Below are 13023 nucleotides of genomic sequence, written 5' to 3' on the forward strand. Positions count from 1 at the left end.
TGTGTTTGAACATAAATATTGAAAATTGATTGTAATATTTGGACCATTTGAATGTGATTCTGGGATGAAATTCAATCATCCTAATAAAATGTTCTGTTTGAACACAATCGAACAATTTTACTCAATTTCATCTTAAAAAATATTTTTTAAGATGACATTAATATTTTTGTCTCTAAATATAATTTTTAGACACTATTATTGAAACGAGCTTGAAATGATTATTTTATACACTAGGGTCCCGTTTGATTACACAGATGAGATGAGATGAGATGTTTTAAATAGTAATGAATAAAATATTGTTATAATATAATTTTTGAATATTAATTTTGTATTGAGATTTAAAAAAATTAAATTATTTATTATATTTTATATGAAAATTTAAAAAAAAAATAATAATAAATTAAAATGAGATGGAATAAAATTTTTAATTTTGATTAATCAAACAAGGTATAAGAAATATTTTGAGGCAAAAATTTTTATTTAAAAAAACCACTTTTGCTGTACCTAGTGCAGTCAACCAAAATGGAGATCAGAACTAAGAAAAAGCTGATCCAGATCGAGAAGTACCAGGTGGTCTAGATCTACCATGTGCAGGTTGTACGTACGTGTTGATCGAGCGTGGTTCTCACGCATGCATGATTAATGTAAGCCAGCACATGCTAGCAATAATATAGGGAATTAATTAGAAGTAATGCGACGAACATGCATTAAGTCCGATCGATCGAGCCTCTCTCTCGCACGCATGTGTTGATCCTTAATTCTCGCATGAGAAGGAATTGCATTGGTGCATTACGTACGTTAATCTTTTACAACCAAACCATTTATTTAGGAAGATCCTCATTTTAAAATCCTGGTAAAAAAGAAGATCTTCTGGAAGATATTTTTAAAATACTAGTTCTAGTTTTCTCTAAAGTATTGTACTAAGAATCCAGACTTTTCAATGATTTTTTTAACTGATAATTATAAACAACTAATAATTATAAAAAAACTAATAATTAATTTGTTCTCTGTTAATTATATATAGTATTAAGAAATTTGGGCTCTTCATACTGACGTACGTTGTAGTACGACAGTGTATATTTTACCCTAATATTTTGTTGTACCATCTGCACTAAACTCTTGCGCTGCCATTGCGCCACGGAAAGCTTGACGCCATCACACACGGCACCATTGGCAATAGTAAGTTCAGATCTCTCATATCCAACCTTTACATTTATTTAAGAGTGAGACGTGAATTATATGTGCCTCCACAATCAATGATAGTTGTTTACCGACAAATTGACCCATTTTTTAATTTTTACTTTCTTATATTTTTATTTTTTCTAGCTAAGGATCAAGATAAAGTGATCATGAAACTCTCGTTCAACCAATTTAGATTAACAAAATGTAGCATACAACAATCTATTATAATTTATAGTCTTAGTGTTATAGTCTATTTATCAACTATGTTAAAACCATTTTAAGCGACTTCCTCTCAATTTGTGAGATCGAATTGGGTGATAGTTAAATTTTTTGCTTTAGATCTCTCTTTATTATTATTTTTTGTGTTTCTTTTGTTTAGTTTGGGATGATTATTAAAGGCTCCTACTTACCTCATTGAATCTAATATCTTATAACCACTTAATTTATTTATAAAATATTTGCTTATTAAAATAAAATAAAAAACTTTAAAATGGCACTTGGTGGGTTGAAACCACCAAAAATCAAAGAAAAAGAACAACAAATTAAAGGTGTAAAAAATATGGATCACATGCTAGTCACGTGTGTATGTACATATCTCATGATTCATGCAGCCTCATAAATGAAATATAATAGAAAAATAATTGATACAGATGTTTCAAGAATTGCACACGAAATGAAACGTAAAAAATAGACAATGGGAGGTATGCGTAATTTCTGTGCCAACTTCCTTGCCTATAGCATTTCTGAATATAATATCCAACGAAGTCTGTAGGAAAAACATGTACGTAAGCCAAGAACTACGTTCCAAAAAGCTAAACAAAATTGGTAGCTATCTGACTCAGAAAGCTGAGCTGGCTATATACAAATACTCTCATTTTATATATTATGTGTGGTGAAAAATGTTGCGAAGATACGTAAAGGGACTTGTCTTGTACATGCACTTTCCTTTTATTGTTTCTTTCTTCCTCCTCGTAATCTCATATAATTAATCATTTTTTTATTAATTGATAAATTGAAGCGAACCATTTTGTCACATTCCCACCAACTTTGTGGTAGTTATACCAAAACATCATAGCATTTATTTATTTATTACATTCGTCTAACACGTATATAAGAAGTTTAATTAAATATTATATATAATATAAAAATGTCATAAAAATTAAGATATATTTGATCACTCGCGTCTGCAATTGTAAGAAGTTTTTTTTTTTGTAATTTTTTTTAAAAAAAATAACGGTATTCAAATTTTATTGATAACTCTCATTTAAAGTATGCAGAAGAATAATGTTAGGCTTACTAATGGAGCCCCCGCTAGGAGCTCTTATTGGTAATTTTTTTTTATTTTTTTATTAAGAAAGGATTTTTTAATCATATTATAAATTTAAAAAAAAATATTTAAAAATATTTAAAAATACATATAAAAAATACTTAAAATTATATTAGCGGGAGCTTCCAACCGTAGGACTAACACCACCCTTATGCAAAAGAGAACTCGATAGTTACATTTAAAATCTCAAAACCAAATGCTTAAAAACTACTTGAAAATTATTAAAATAACAATTGTCAACAATTATATGAAGTTATTAATTAATGCTAAGTTTTAAAATGAAATGGTATTTAAGAAGGTCGCATGGGAATAATTAATTAAATGAGGATTAATTTATCTTTTAAATATGATTTAGATCGATAGCAAAACACCATTTTCTATCGTCCATATAAGCTGTGGTTTGGAATTGGACCAAACTTTGTCAATGGATTAATGCTGACCAACGTACAGCTGTTATTCTAATATTGAAGACTCGAATATTATGCCGTAAGCATATTCTGTTTATATGCTTCCTACAAAACACGTGGGTGGCTGCTGATGGTCACTTTTAATGTGACTCAGTTTCCACTAAAATATATATATATATATATATATATATATATATATATATATATATATATATATATATATATATATATATAATACACTTCAGAGGAAAGTCTCCGGATGACGAAGTTCCTCTTTGTCTCGAGATTTTAAAATGATCTATATTTATCTTTATTATTATTCATAAAATTATAAATTATTTTAAATATTTAAATGATCTATTAAGTCTGGTTTAAATAATAAAAATATTTTATCTTATTATTATAATTTTTTTAAATTTTTACATAAAATATAATAAATAATTTGACTTTTTAAAAATTTTAAATAATAATAATATTTTATATAATTTTTAATTTTTATTTTAATTAATTTTATCTCAACTCAATGTCAAAATAGCTCAATGAGCTCATCGCATAGGTTAGTTTTCAAAGTAGGAAAACAAAATCCAAAGACACGGGTAATCATTCTTCATAGTCGTATTCAAGGGGTAGAAAAAAAGAATTTGTAGGATTTATCGCATTTTAGATTGTTAAGTTTCCTTGAAGTGTGGTACAAGTTATAAACCATAGATGCTACGTGGAGCTATCTGGTTGTGTAATTTTCACGAGACTATTATTGAATAATGGATGGTCCATATATGCTTTTTTTAGTTTGCAGTGCAATGAGTCTGGACTTCTTGCTTCGGCCTTTGGTGGGTCCTACGTACCTCCATTTCTTCGTTAGCATCAACATCATGATCAATGTCTAAAGGAAAATTTGAGTTCGAACATTTGGCCTCATTTATTCCCTGATAAACGAGGCCGGTATTGTTGATTGGCTGAAAAAGACTTATGAAATCAATCATTGTCAAATTAAGATTAATAAAAGAATAGTGTTACATTTACTTATATTTTTATTTATAAGATTTATTTTGTTAGTTTTTAAATTTCAAATTTTATAATTTTTAACGTATTGATAATTGACATGTAGAGAAATAAATTTTTCTTAAATATATCTGATATTTTCCTAAAAGGCCAAAAAAAAAAGAAAGAAAAGAAATTGAAAAACAGTGGCGTACTGCAGTTGAGAAAGATAAATTTAGAGAGATTTTAGTCACCTGGGTTGCAGGCCCATAAGCCAACCTTTATTGGGCCGTAGATAGAATATGGGCTTTGATTTAGTCCAGTGTAGTTGGAAGATAAAATCGCCATTCTGTTTGGTATCTCTCTCTGTCGATCCCAAAGGGGGAGTTTAGTACGTAACTTCATTTGTCTTATAGCGATGGCGAATGTAACATTTTCGTCCGTTTCTCTAAACTCTCATAATCTCTAAATTTTAAAAAATAAATTTAACTTTTTGACAAAGTTTAAGATATAAATAGTAATTCTTTATATTTGGAAAATTACTGTTCATCTCTTAAATTACTTTTATATATGTTTTATATTGAGTAGTTAAAGATGTATAAATAAAATAGTAAAAATAATAATAAAAAAAGATTATTTTAACATAATGGAGAAAGAATAGAAAGTGGGATGTTCAAAGTAACAAATTATTTAAAGAATTTACATGGAATGGAATAATTATCATAGTAAGCACAGAACAGTATAAAAGACCGATAAAGTAGCAAATTCTAAACAAGAAGTTTATATTTGCAATCTAAGTTTATATTCAAATAGTAATAAAGTAATCTAACCACAGTTATATTCCCAGATATACCTTTAAATGAAAATAATTAAATACCAGAAGGAATGAGAATTCTTATTTTCATTTCCCATAAAAATGGGTGGCCGGACCATCTTTGAAAAGCTCTTCCGGAGGTGGCCCATGTGCCGGAAAAGAATGACTATTTCTCAATCAAAAGAGACAACCAAATAAAGAATGGTCATTCGTATAAAATAATTACTCCTTTTCGGCACCCTATTTCGCAAATCATTATCTCCGAGGTGTGGTGGACCGGTGGTTTCGACTATGGAGAACAAATTGCATAAGAATCCATTTTGTAAAGCCGTTTCTATTGTCTTTTTCTACCTGCTGTTCTAAATGATAATTAATAACAGAAAAATGATATTTACTGTTATAATTATGCAATTACAATATAATCTCTTTGAAACGCGGTATTTACGCCCTCTATATGTAAGGTAACTCTTAATAGTATAATAAAAACATAAACAGCAGATATTGGCAGGGATCTAAACAATTGCTTCAGTCAGTTTCCACTTCCACGTGTTCGATCATGTGATCCTTGGAGACTGGAGTGGTCCCCTAAGCTCTCAAGATACGATCAAGATTCTAGACTGGCGGCTACCAAAGTCAACCCCAATACGCATGTTGCCTTGTAGATATGTTTTTATTTCATCTTTTGCCATTTCCAAAGTCACAAAGAACACAAAGAAACGAGCTTTTTTCTCGACAGGCACCCACATCCACAAGAACGCATGGCAATGGAGTCCCCCTTCAAGGCTGACGTGTTGAAGGGGAAGGTGGCGCTGTTGACAGGAGGAGGTTCAGGCATTGGGTACGAGATATCGTATCAGCTGGGCATACATGGAGCCTCTATTGCCATCATGGGCCGCCGCCGGCACGTCCTTGAATCTGCCGTTGCCTCCCTTCAATCTCATGGAATTCCTGTATTCTTTCTCTTACTTCTGCATCATATTCTTTAATCTCACTAGTCTGTAATGTGATTTTGCTCAATTCAACTGAGTTTGTCTTGTATCTTTCATTGCAAACGTAAAAGATCAAATGCAAGTACGGGTTAATGCGTCCTTAACATGTGTTGTTCACCCATTTTGTGATTGCTTAAATTTCTCTGTTGAGTAACTTTAATATGGTATTGGGGCCTGGTTCGAATCCTATGATCATGCTTTGGTGATTTTCTCTGTTTTGCATTTGCAAGGCGCCTATATATTGTTTGGTTCACACTTAATATCTCAATGGCGAGTTTGCACACGAAAGAACATTTCAGGTGTTTGACTAAAAAAAAAAAAAAAGGTTTCAAGTGTTTGTGCATGTTAATTACTTGCTCGTCATACATTCTTAATTTTAGTCGTGATAGGTGGTGTTTGACAAGTCCCACCAATGGTTACATGCATGCCCTTTGGCTCTCAATATAGCAGTTTTCAGCTTTAGTACTGGATGCTCATAATGGTATCATTGCCTGGTTTTTGTATGTTCGTGGCCACTAGCCTCAGGTTGGTACTTGGTTGGGCTCATCTATCTTGATGGGATTTCTTCAGTTTCTGTTAGGCCTGCACAGTAAAAGAGTGCCAGAAGAGTCCTACATGAGTTGGTATGGAGCATAATATGTCCACAAAATAATTGTTCCTCTCAACTTAATAGCTCGGGCTTTGGAGATAATATTCTTTTTGTTCTCTCTCTTTTTTTTTTGAAACTTTTTCTTTTTGTTCTCTAGCCTGTAGAATCTTTACGCCTGATTTCTGCTTAAAATATATTAGTGTTACTAGTATGCTTCCATTCAGTTGGATGGTGATTTATGGTTTCATGACTACAGAACTGGAACAAGTTTATCATTTTCTTTACAGGCTATTGGACTTGAGGGAGATGTTCGCAAAAGAGAAGATGCAATTAGAGTTCTGGAATCAACTATCAAGCATTTTGGCAGGCTTGACATTCTTGTGAATGCTGCAGCTGGCAATTTCCTTATACCGGCAGAAGATCTATCCCCTAATGGCTTCCGAACAGGTTGTACCTTCTTATATATGAACATGTTGGACCCTTGTTAATATCCTAGAAGTTAATCTAAGTTGCTTAAGTTGATTTAAGTCGCCACTATTATAAACCAGGTTGTGAACTTGGTAACAGACAATGAAAACTATTGTAACCTACTATTATAGAAACCATGCAGCAATCATGACTCATGTCATTTGATGATCCTTATTGTAAATTGAATCGATAATTGCAGCTTATTTTTTATATCAAAAGAAGCCAGCCCCTCTACAAGAATTTTATAATTTCCTCACAGGATTGTCAGCTCATGGAATGTTCTTAGAGTTATGGTGAACGTTTCTTTGTTTTATTGTTTTCTGCAGTAATGGACATAGATTCTGTTGGTACTTTTACAATGTGCCACGAAGCACTTAAGTACCTCAAGAAAGGGGGACCAGGAAAAGACCATTTTGTTGGTGGAACAATCATAAACATAAGTGCAACATTGCATTATACAGCTACTTGGTATCAAATCCATGTATCTGCTGCTAAGGTTTGTACATTCAGGTTTGCGAGTTTGTTAATAATTTTACTTATGAATTATATCCAATGACTTAACGTCATTTTTCTTTTTATCAGGCAGCTGTTGATAGCATTACAAGAAGTTTGGCTTTAGAATGGGGGACAGATTACGACATCAGAGTCAATGGGATTGCACCAGGACCCATCAAAGACACTCCTGGCGTTAGTAAACTTGCACCTGAGGAAATAATAGGCAAAAATGAGTACGTACCTTTATTGAAACTGGGAGAGAAATGGGATATTGCCATGGCTGCTCTTTATCTTGCATCTGATGCGGGTTGGTAATCTAACTAATGTCTCTCTCTCTCTCTCTCTCTCTCTCTCTCTCTCTCTCTCTCTCTCTCTCTCTATTTGATGTGTGATTATGCATATGTTGATGTACAAGTATACTTTTCTTTTTAAAAGTAAAGTAGAGTCATGTTCGCATAGAAGGTCTTGGAATCATATCCTATTTATAAAACTTCCAGACTGAAAAGCTGGTGCAACCGTCTAAAACAATCTTAAGGATCATAAGAGTCTTACTGATGAGCTAGTTCTTTCTATTGTAATATTAGTTCAATTAACACGTATAGCTTCAACTAGAATTGAGATTGGACTACATGCTGTTGGGAATTTGGACCTCCAAATTCACCCCCCCTAGGATCTACCCTTTGCAGGAATAACAAGAAAAATAGAGAAATAATAACAACACAAGAAATTTACGTGGAAACTCCAAAACAGGAGAAAAAACCACCAGACCCAGAGAATAAAATTCACTATGTGAAAAATTGTTAACAATTTTTCTCCTCACCACACCTATAAAGATACCCCACTAGTAAAACTTTAACTTTACACCTCTTCCATTTTTACAAAAGGCTAATGAGGAATTTAACTAAAGTCAAAAGTTACTAGATAAGCTTTCAACTGGTGCACTTAAACTAAGAGGCTAAGCCTCTTATTTATAACCTTAAAAACCTGCTTCTTTCTTATTTCCCACCGGTGTGGGATTACAAAAGTCACAAAATTCAACAATCTCCACCTTGTGACTTTGACTGGTCTCACAGCCAAACTTCACCTCAATGAAGATCTTCATACCTTCCGCTATCATGCTTCACCATAAAAGCATATCCACTTAGAATAAACCAATTCCAAGCATTTCACTTCGGCCCATGTCGAAAAACAACCTTGCTGAAAATTATGGTGTAACTTCCACGTTTGGCTCTCCTGGAAGTTCATCAGCCATCGACATGAATTTCCACCACACATCCTGCATCAATGCCAAACCAATGCCTGTGTGCAAACTTGTGGACCCGCTAATATTAACACATCCTCTATCATGACAACTTTGGGAATTAGCGACATGCCATGAGGATGTACATGTCTCTTTTTAAAGAGCAAAATCTTCCATGGAGAGAGACACAATATTAGCATCATTTCCAGTATCTCCATTTACTGACTTGGAGCCACTTGCCGAACCTGCTCCAGCTCTTGGACAATTTTTCTTGACGTGCCCAGATTGTCCACACTCCCAGCAGACTACTTTCTTCTTCATGGAGTTCTTCATCTTCCCATTTCCAGCTGCTACCATTACTGAGTTCTCAAGTGGAGCATTACTTCCACTACTTAGTCTTCTCTCTTCAGAAAAGATTTTACTGGTAACTTCTGAAAAAATTATTTTCTCCTTCCCATGTATCAAAATAGGTTTCATGTGCTCCTAGGAAAGTGGAAGAGACCAGATGAGTCTCAAGGCTTGATCCTCATCATCAATTTTAACTCCAATAGCCTCTAGCTCAGCGACAATGCCATTGAGAACACTTAAATGATCTGAAATAGTTGTACCTTTATTCATCCGCAGTGTATGAAACTGCTCCTTCAGGTACACACGATTTGAGACGCCTTTCGTCTGATACAACTCTTCAAGTTTTTCCCAGAGTTCCTTTGCCGTAGATATTCCATGCACATTTGCAAGAACATTTTTGGCCAGGCACAGACGTATTGCACTTGCTGTTCTCAAATCCAGATCCTCCCAATCTTCATCGCTCATTTTATATCTGCTACTTTCACCAGTCACACTAGTACCAGTGCTGACTTCATGTGTTGGTCTGCCCTTCAATGCCGTGTGTAATCCTGATTGAATCAAGACATCCTTGACTTGTACTTGCCACAAGCCAAAATTGATTCTCCCATCAAATTTCTCCACCTCAAATTTGACAAGATTTGAAGGCCTACTTCCTGACATTGCTTTGATGAATTTACTGTAGAAATGACTAGTACCTCACTAAGTCAGTTCCCAGGAAAGATTGGAGGGTCACAATGGACACACTTAAAATTTCCAATCTCCTAGACAGAACCTCCTTAGACTGTACGTATCCACACTACCACATCAAAGCTCCACCCCACAAAAAGAACCTAGTGGCTCTGATACCAATTGTTGGGAGTTTGGACCTCCAAATTCACCCCCCCTAGGATCTACCCTTTGCAGGAATAATAAGAAAAATAGAGAAATAATAACAACACAAGAAATTTACGTGGAAACTCCAAAACAGGAGAAAAAACCACCAGACCCAGAGAAGAAAATTCACTATGTGAAAAATTGTTACAATCACACAATTTTTCTCCTCACCACACCTATAAAGATACCCCACTAGTAAAACTTTAACTTTACACCTCTTCCATTTTTACAAAAGGCTAATGAGGAATTTAACTAAAGTCAAAAGTTACTAGATAAGCTTTCAACTGGTGCACTTAAACTAAGAGGCTAAGTCTCTTATTTATAACCTTAAAAACCTGCTTCTTTCTTATTTCCCACCGGTGTGGGATTACAAAAGTCACAAAATTCAACACATGCCTGATTATAATTTATAGCATATCCCTAAATAACTGCTTCACAATCTGCTCAATCTAAGCGTACCGCTTTCATGTAATCATTTATGAAAGGACTAGCCATTTGTGAAGTCTTAGCAATGTTTGCCCAATACAACAAAAGGACTAGCCAGTATTAGGGCTTCCTTGTAATCATTTATACGTTACAGTTCTACATAATAAACACCAATATTGGATTAGCACTTACCCATATAACTCTTTATTGTCATGACCAAGGGTAGTGCTAACCATATCCATATCCACACTATGCATCAAAAGACTAGTCACTGTCGAGACTTCTTGCAATCACTTATATAGCTACAATGTAGGAATCAACGCATGCCTATACAACATACTCACACGATCCAGTCCACCACAGAGCCTTAGGTATTGCCATCTCTCCCACCCTGGTCTTTAACGGAGTTGATAACTTGATTGACAATGTTGAATGAAGAACAGAATATAGAGTCCTCTCAAACTGTTATACGGACGATCCCAGTGTATTCCATGCATTAAATACCAATAAATTTATTAACTCTTTGAATTAATTTTCTATATTTTTAAATCCAATATTACATGTAAAGATTGGTCCTTGAGCCGATTTAGCAAGTTTCCCAGGTTTCCACATAAAAAAAAAAAAACATTTTCTCTACTATTATCACCTAGAACGTGTAAAGATTTACTTGTGGAATTGGGTGGCGATGTTATCTCTTGGGTATAGGTATGTTGATTGTGATGGATCTCTTTGTAACTTCTTATGGAGGTATGAAATGTCTAGATAAAACTAGCTAGTTGGAACTCTACTTTCATCCATAGATAGAGGTTGTTACCTCCTTTTTGAACTCCTAACCCCAGGCTTCAAGAATTCTGTGAAGTGTAATTTGAACTTTGAAGGTTTAGTTCCAATGAGGATGAATTGTTTACAAGTCTCAATTGCTCGGAGTAGAAACCAGGAACAGAATATACAGATTAGTGATATTAATGATTTATACATCGGTGTCGTTCTTACTCTTTCTGCAATGTATTTTCCACTTCTATGTGGCTAGGCTACTAGTTATTTATTGAGATATTGAGCTTTTCCCATCTGCAACCACACATGTTTCTTGAGCTAGAACTGCATATATGCTGGGTAAAAGATTTTCGGGTATTTATAAATGTTTTATTTAAATCATTCTTACGTCAAACTGTAAGGATGTCAAGAATTGAATCACGTGATGCAAAGCGTTCCAGATGTCCATGAATTGAATCCTGTTATTTCCCTAGGTAAGAATTTAAATATATGTGCCATTGAAACGTTGCAAAAAGACTACGAACTGTAGCTTTTGGACGTGCCTTATCTCCAATTTATATGTTTATTTTCTGAATTCAAAGCTGACTGTTATTTGACCTTATTGGTAATGCTTATAGATGCCATGCTGTTTTTTCTTGAAATCTGCGGCTTTAGAAAACTACTACATTTTGTTTTGAGTGTTTTCTTTTAGATTTCGGATTAGTCTCTCTATGCACATGCAAATGATAGTGCTTGATATTTTTAAAAATGACATAATTGGACACATTCAATTGCATAAAAACAATATTACGTAAAGACTCCATTCCAGAAAACAGTTGATGCTTCCATAGACTATGGAAAATCTTGAGATTTTGGACGAAGCTTGGACGAAAATTCCTCTCCTTTTTCTTTCATTTTCTTTGGTTTTTTCCCTGGTGTTGCCATTCATTGAGAGTATTATATATGTTCTTGTGCTTTTAGGAAAATACGTCAATGGAACAACCCTAGTTGTTGATGGAGGAGAATGGCTAAGCCATTCTCGCAAACTGCCCAAAGAAGCAGTGAAGCAGTTCTCTCGGGCAGTGGAAAGGAGGTCTAGAACTGCACCAGTTGGGATTCCTAAGAGCAAGCTGTAACAGCTTATGTAATTATCACTTCAGCAAAATGATTGGAAAACGGGGATGTGAACAGTAATGAACAGTGCCAAAATTTTGGTATCAACCCGTGATTTCACTATAATTAATTCCCCCATGTTGTATCAAAACTCAACTCAAAAGTACCTATAAAAAAAAAGCTCAATACATGTATGTAATTCTCTCGTTTATCACATGAAGTATTATTTTGTTCTGCCATATGTGTCAATGGATGCAATTCGATTTTCCAATCTAAAACTACTGGAGTCTATAGATAATTGTGGAGTGTAAAACAACAATAACAACAAATTTCCAAATCCATCACGATGTATAGCCTAAATTACTCTCCATGATCAATGATCACAACATATCTCCAAGAGTATCTCTCAAACAATATAAAGAGAGAATGAAGTCACGAACAGTAAGAAGAGAACCCGGGATTGGGTTTTTGAGTTTATTGAGATCTTTGTGTTAGCAGATTTAGCTTCGAACTTCACCAGGCAAACATCACAGCAACAATAAAGTGGAATCCATGTAAAGAAGTTAAGAATCACTGAAGTAATAAACATAAAAAACTATTTTAGAACCTGAAAAGTAGACAAAAGGGAGAAAACCATAGTCATGATATATGCGGCAGGAAGTGATCGAACTCAGCTCACCACAGTGATCAGACCCTTCCCTCTTTGATCACAGAAAAATACTTTATTTAGAGAATATAGAACACAAAGATAAGCATCGTATTAGAGTTTCCAAAGTCCATCACAGTATAAGCGAATTACAATTCATGTGCAAAATCTATGAGAAAACCTTTTTCCAAATCCATCACAGAATATAATGGTTGTTCCTTAATGTCCATTGATTTTGACTCCTTCCTCCTCCTCAAACATGATACACAATCTGGCCTTTTGTTTAAATATATATATATATATATATAATATCTAATAATTTATAAATTGGTCATGAAATCTCATAAATTAATTAAGGTCACATTCGATTAC

The 13023-nt window shown here is 33.9% G+C and overlaps 1 protein-coding gene across 2 annotated transcripts; it reads left to right on the top strand.

The window, feature by feature from the left end:
* Window positions 1-5381: 5381 nt before the first annotated feature.
* On the top strand, window positions 5382-12239 carry LOC122279668 (peroxisomal 2,4-dienoyl-CoA reductase [(3E)-enoyl-CoA-producing]-like). 2 transcript variants are annotated; one of them, XM_043090426.1, is made up of 5 exons: window positions 5382-5661; window positions 6577-6736; window positions 7084-7253; window positions 7340-7559; window positions 11874-12239. In XM_043090426.1, exons 1-5 carry the CDS (start codon window positions 5470-5472, stop codon window positions 12026-12028), a joined length of 897 nt encoding a protein of 298 aa, XP_042946360.1. In that variant the 5' UTR covers window positions 5382-5469; the 3' UTR covers window positions 12029-12239. The 2 variants fall into 2 exon arrangements, with proteins under 2 accessions (XP_042946360.1, XP_042946361.1); XM_043090427.1 differs by having other exon boundaries at window positions 7340-7577; window positions 11874-12013.
* Window positions 12240-13023: the final 784 nt, after the last annotated feature.

The sequence above is a fragment of the Carya illinoinensis genome, chromosome 10, assembly GCF_018687715.1.
Source record: "Carya illinoinensis cultivar Pawnee chromosome 10, C.illinoinensisPawnee_v1, whole genome shotgun sequence".
Taxonomy (NCBI): domain Eukaryota; kingdom Viridiplantae; phylum Streptophyta; class Magnoliopsida; order Fagales; family Juglandaceae; genus Carya; species Carya illinoinensis.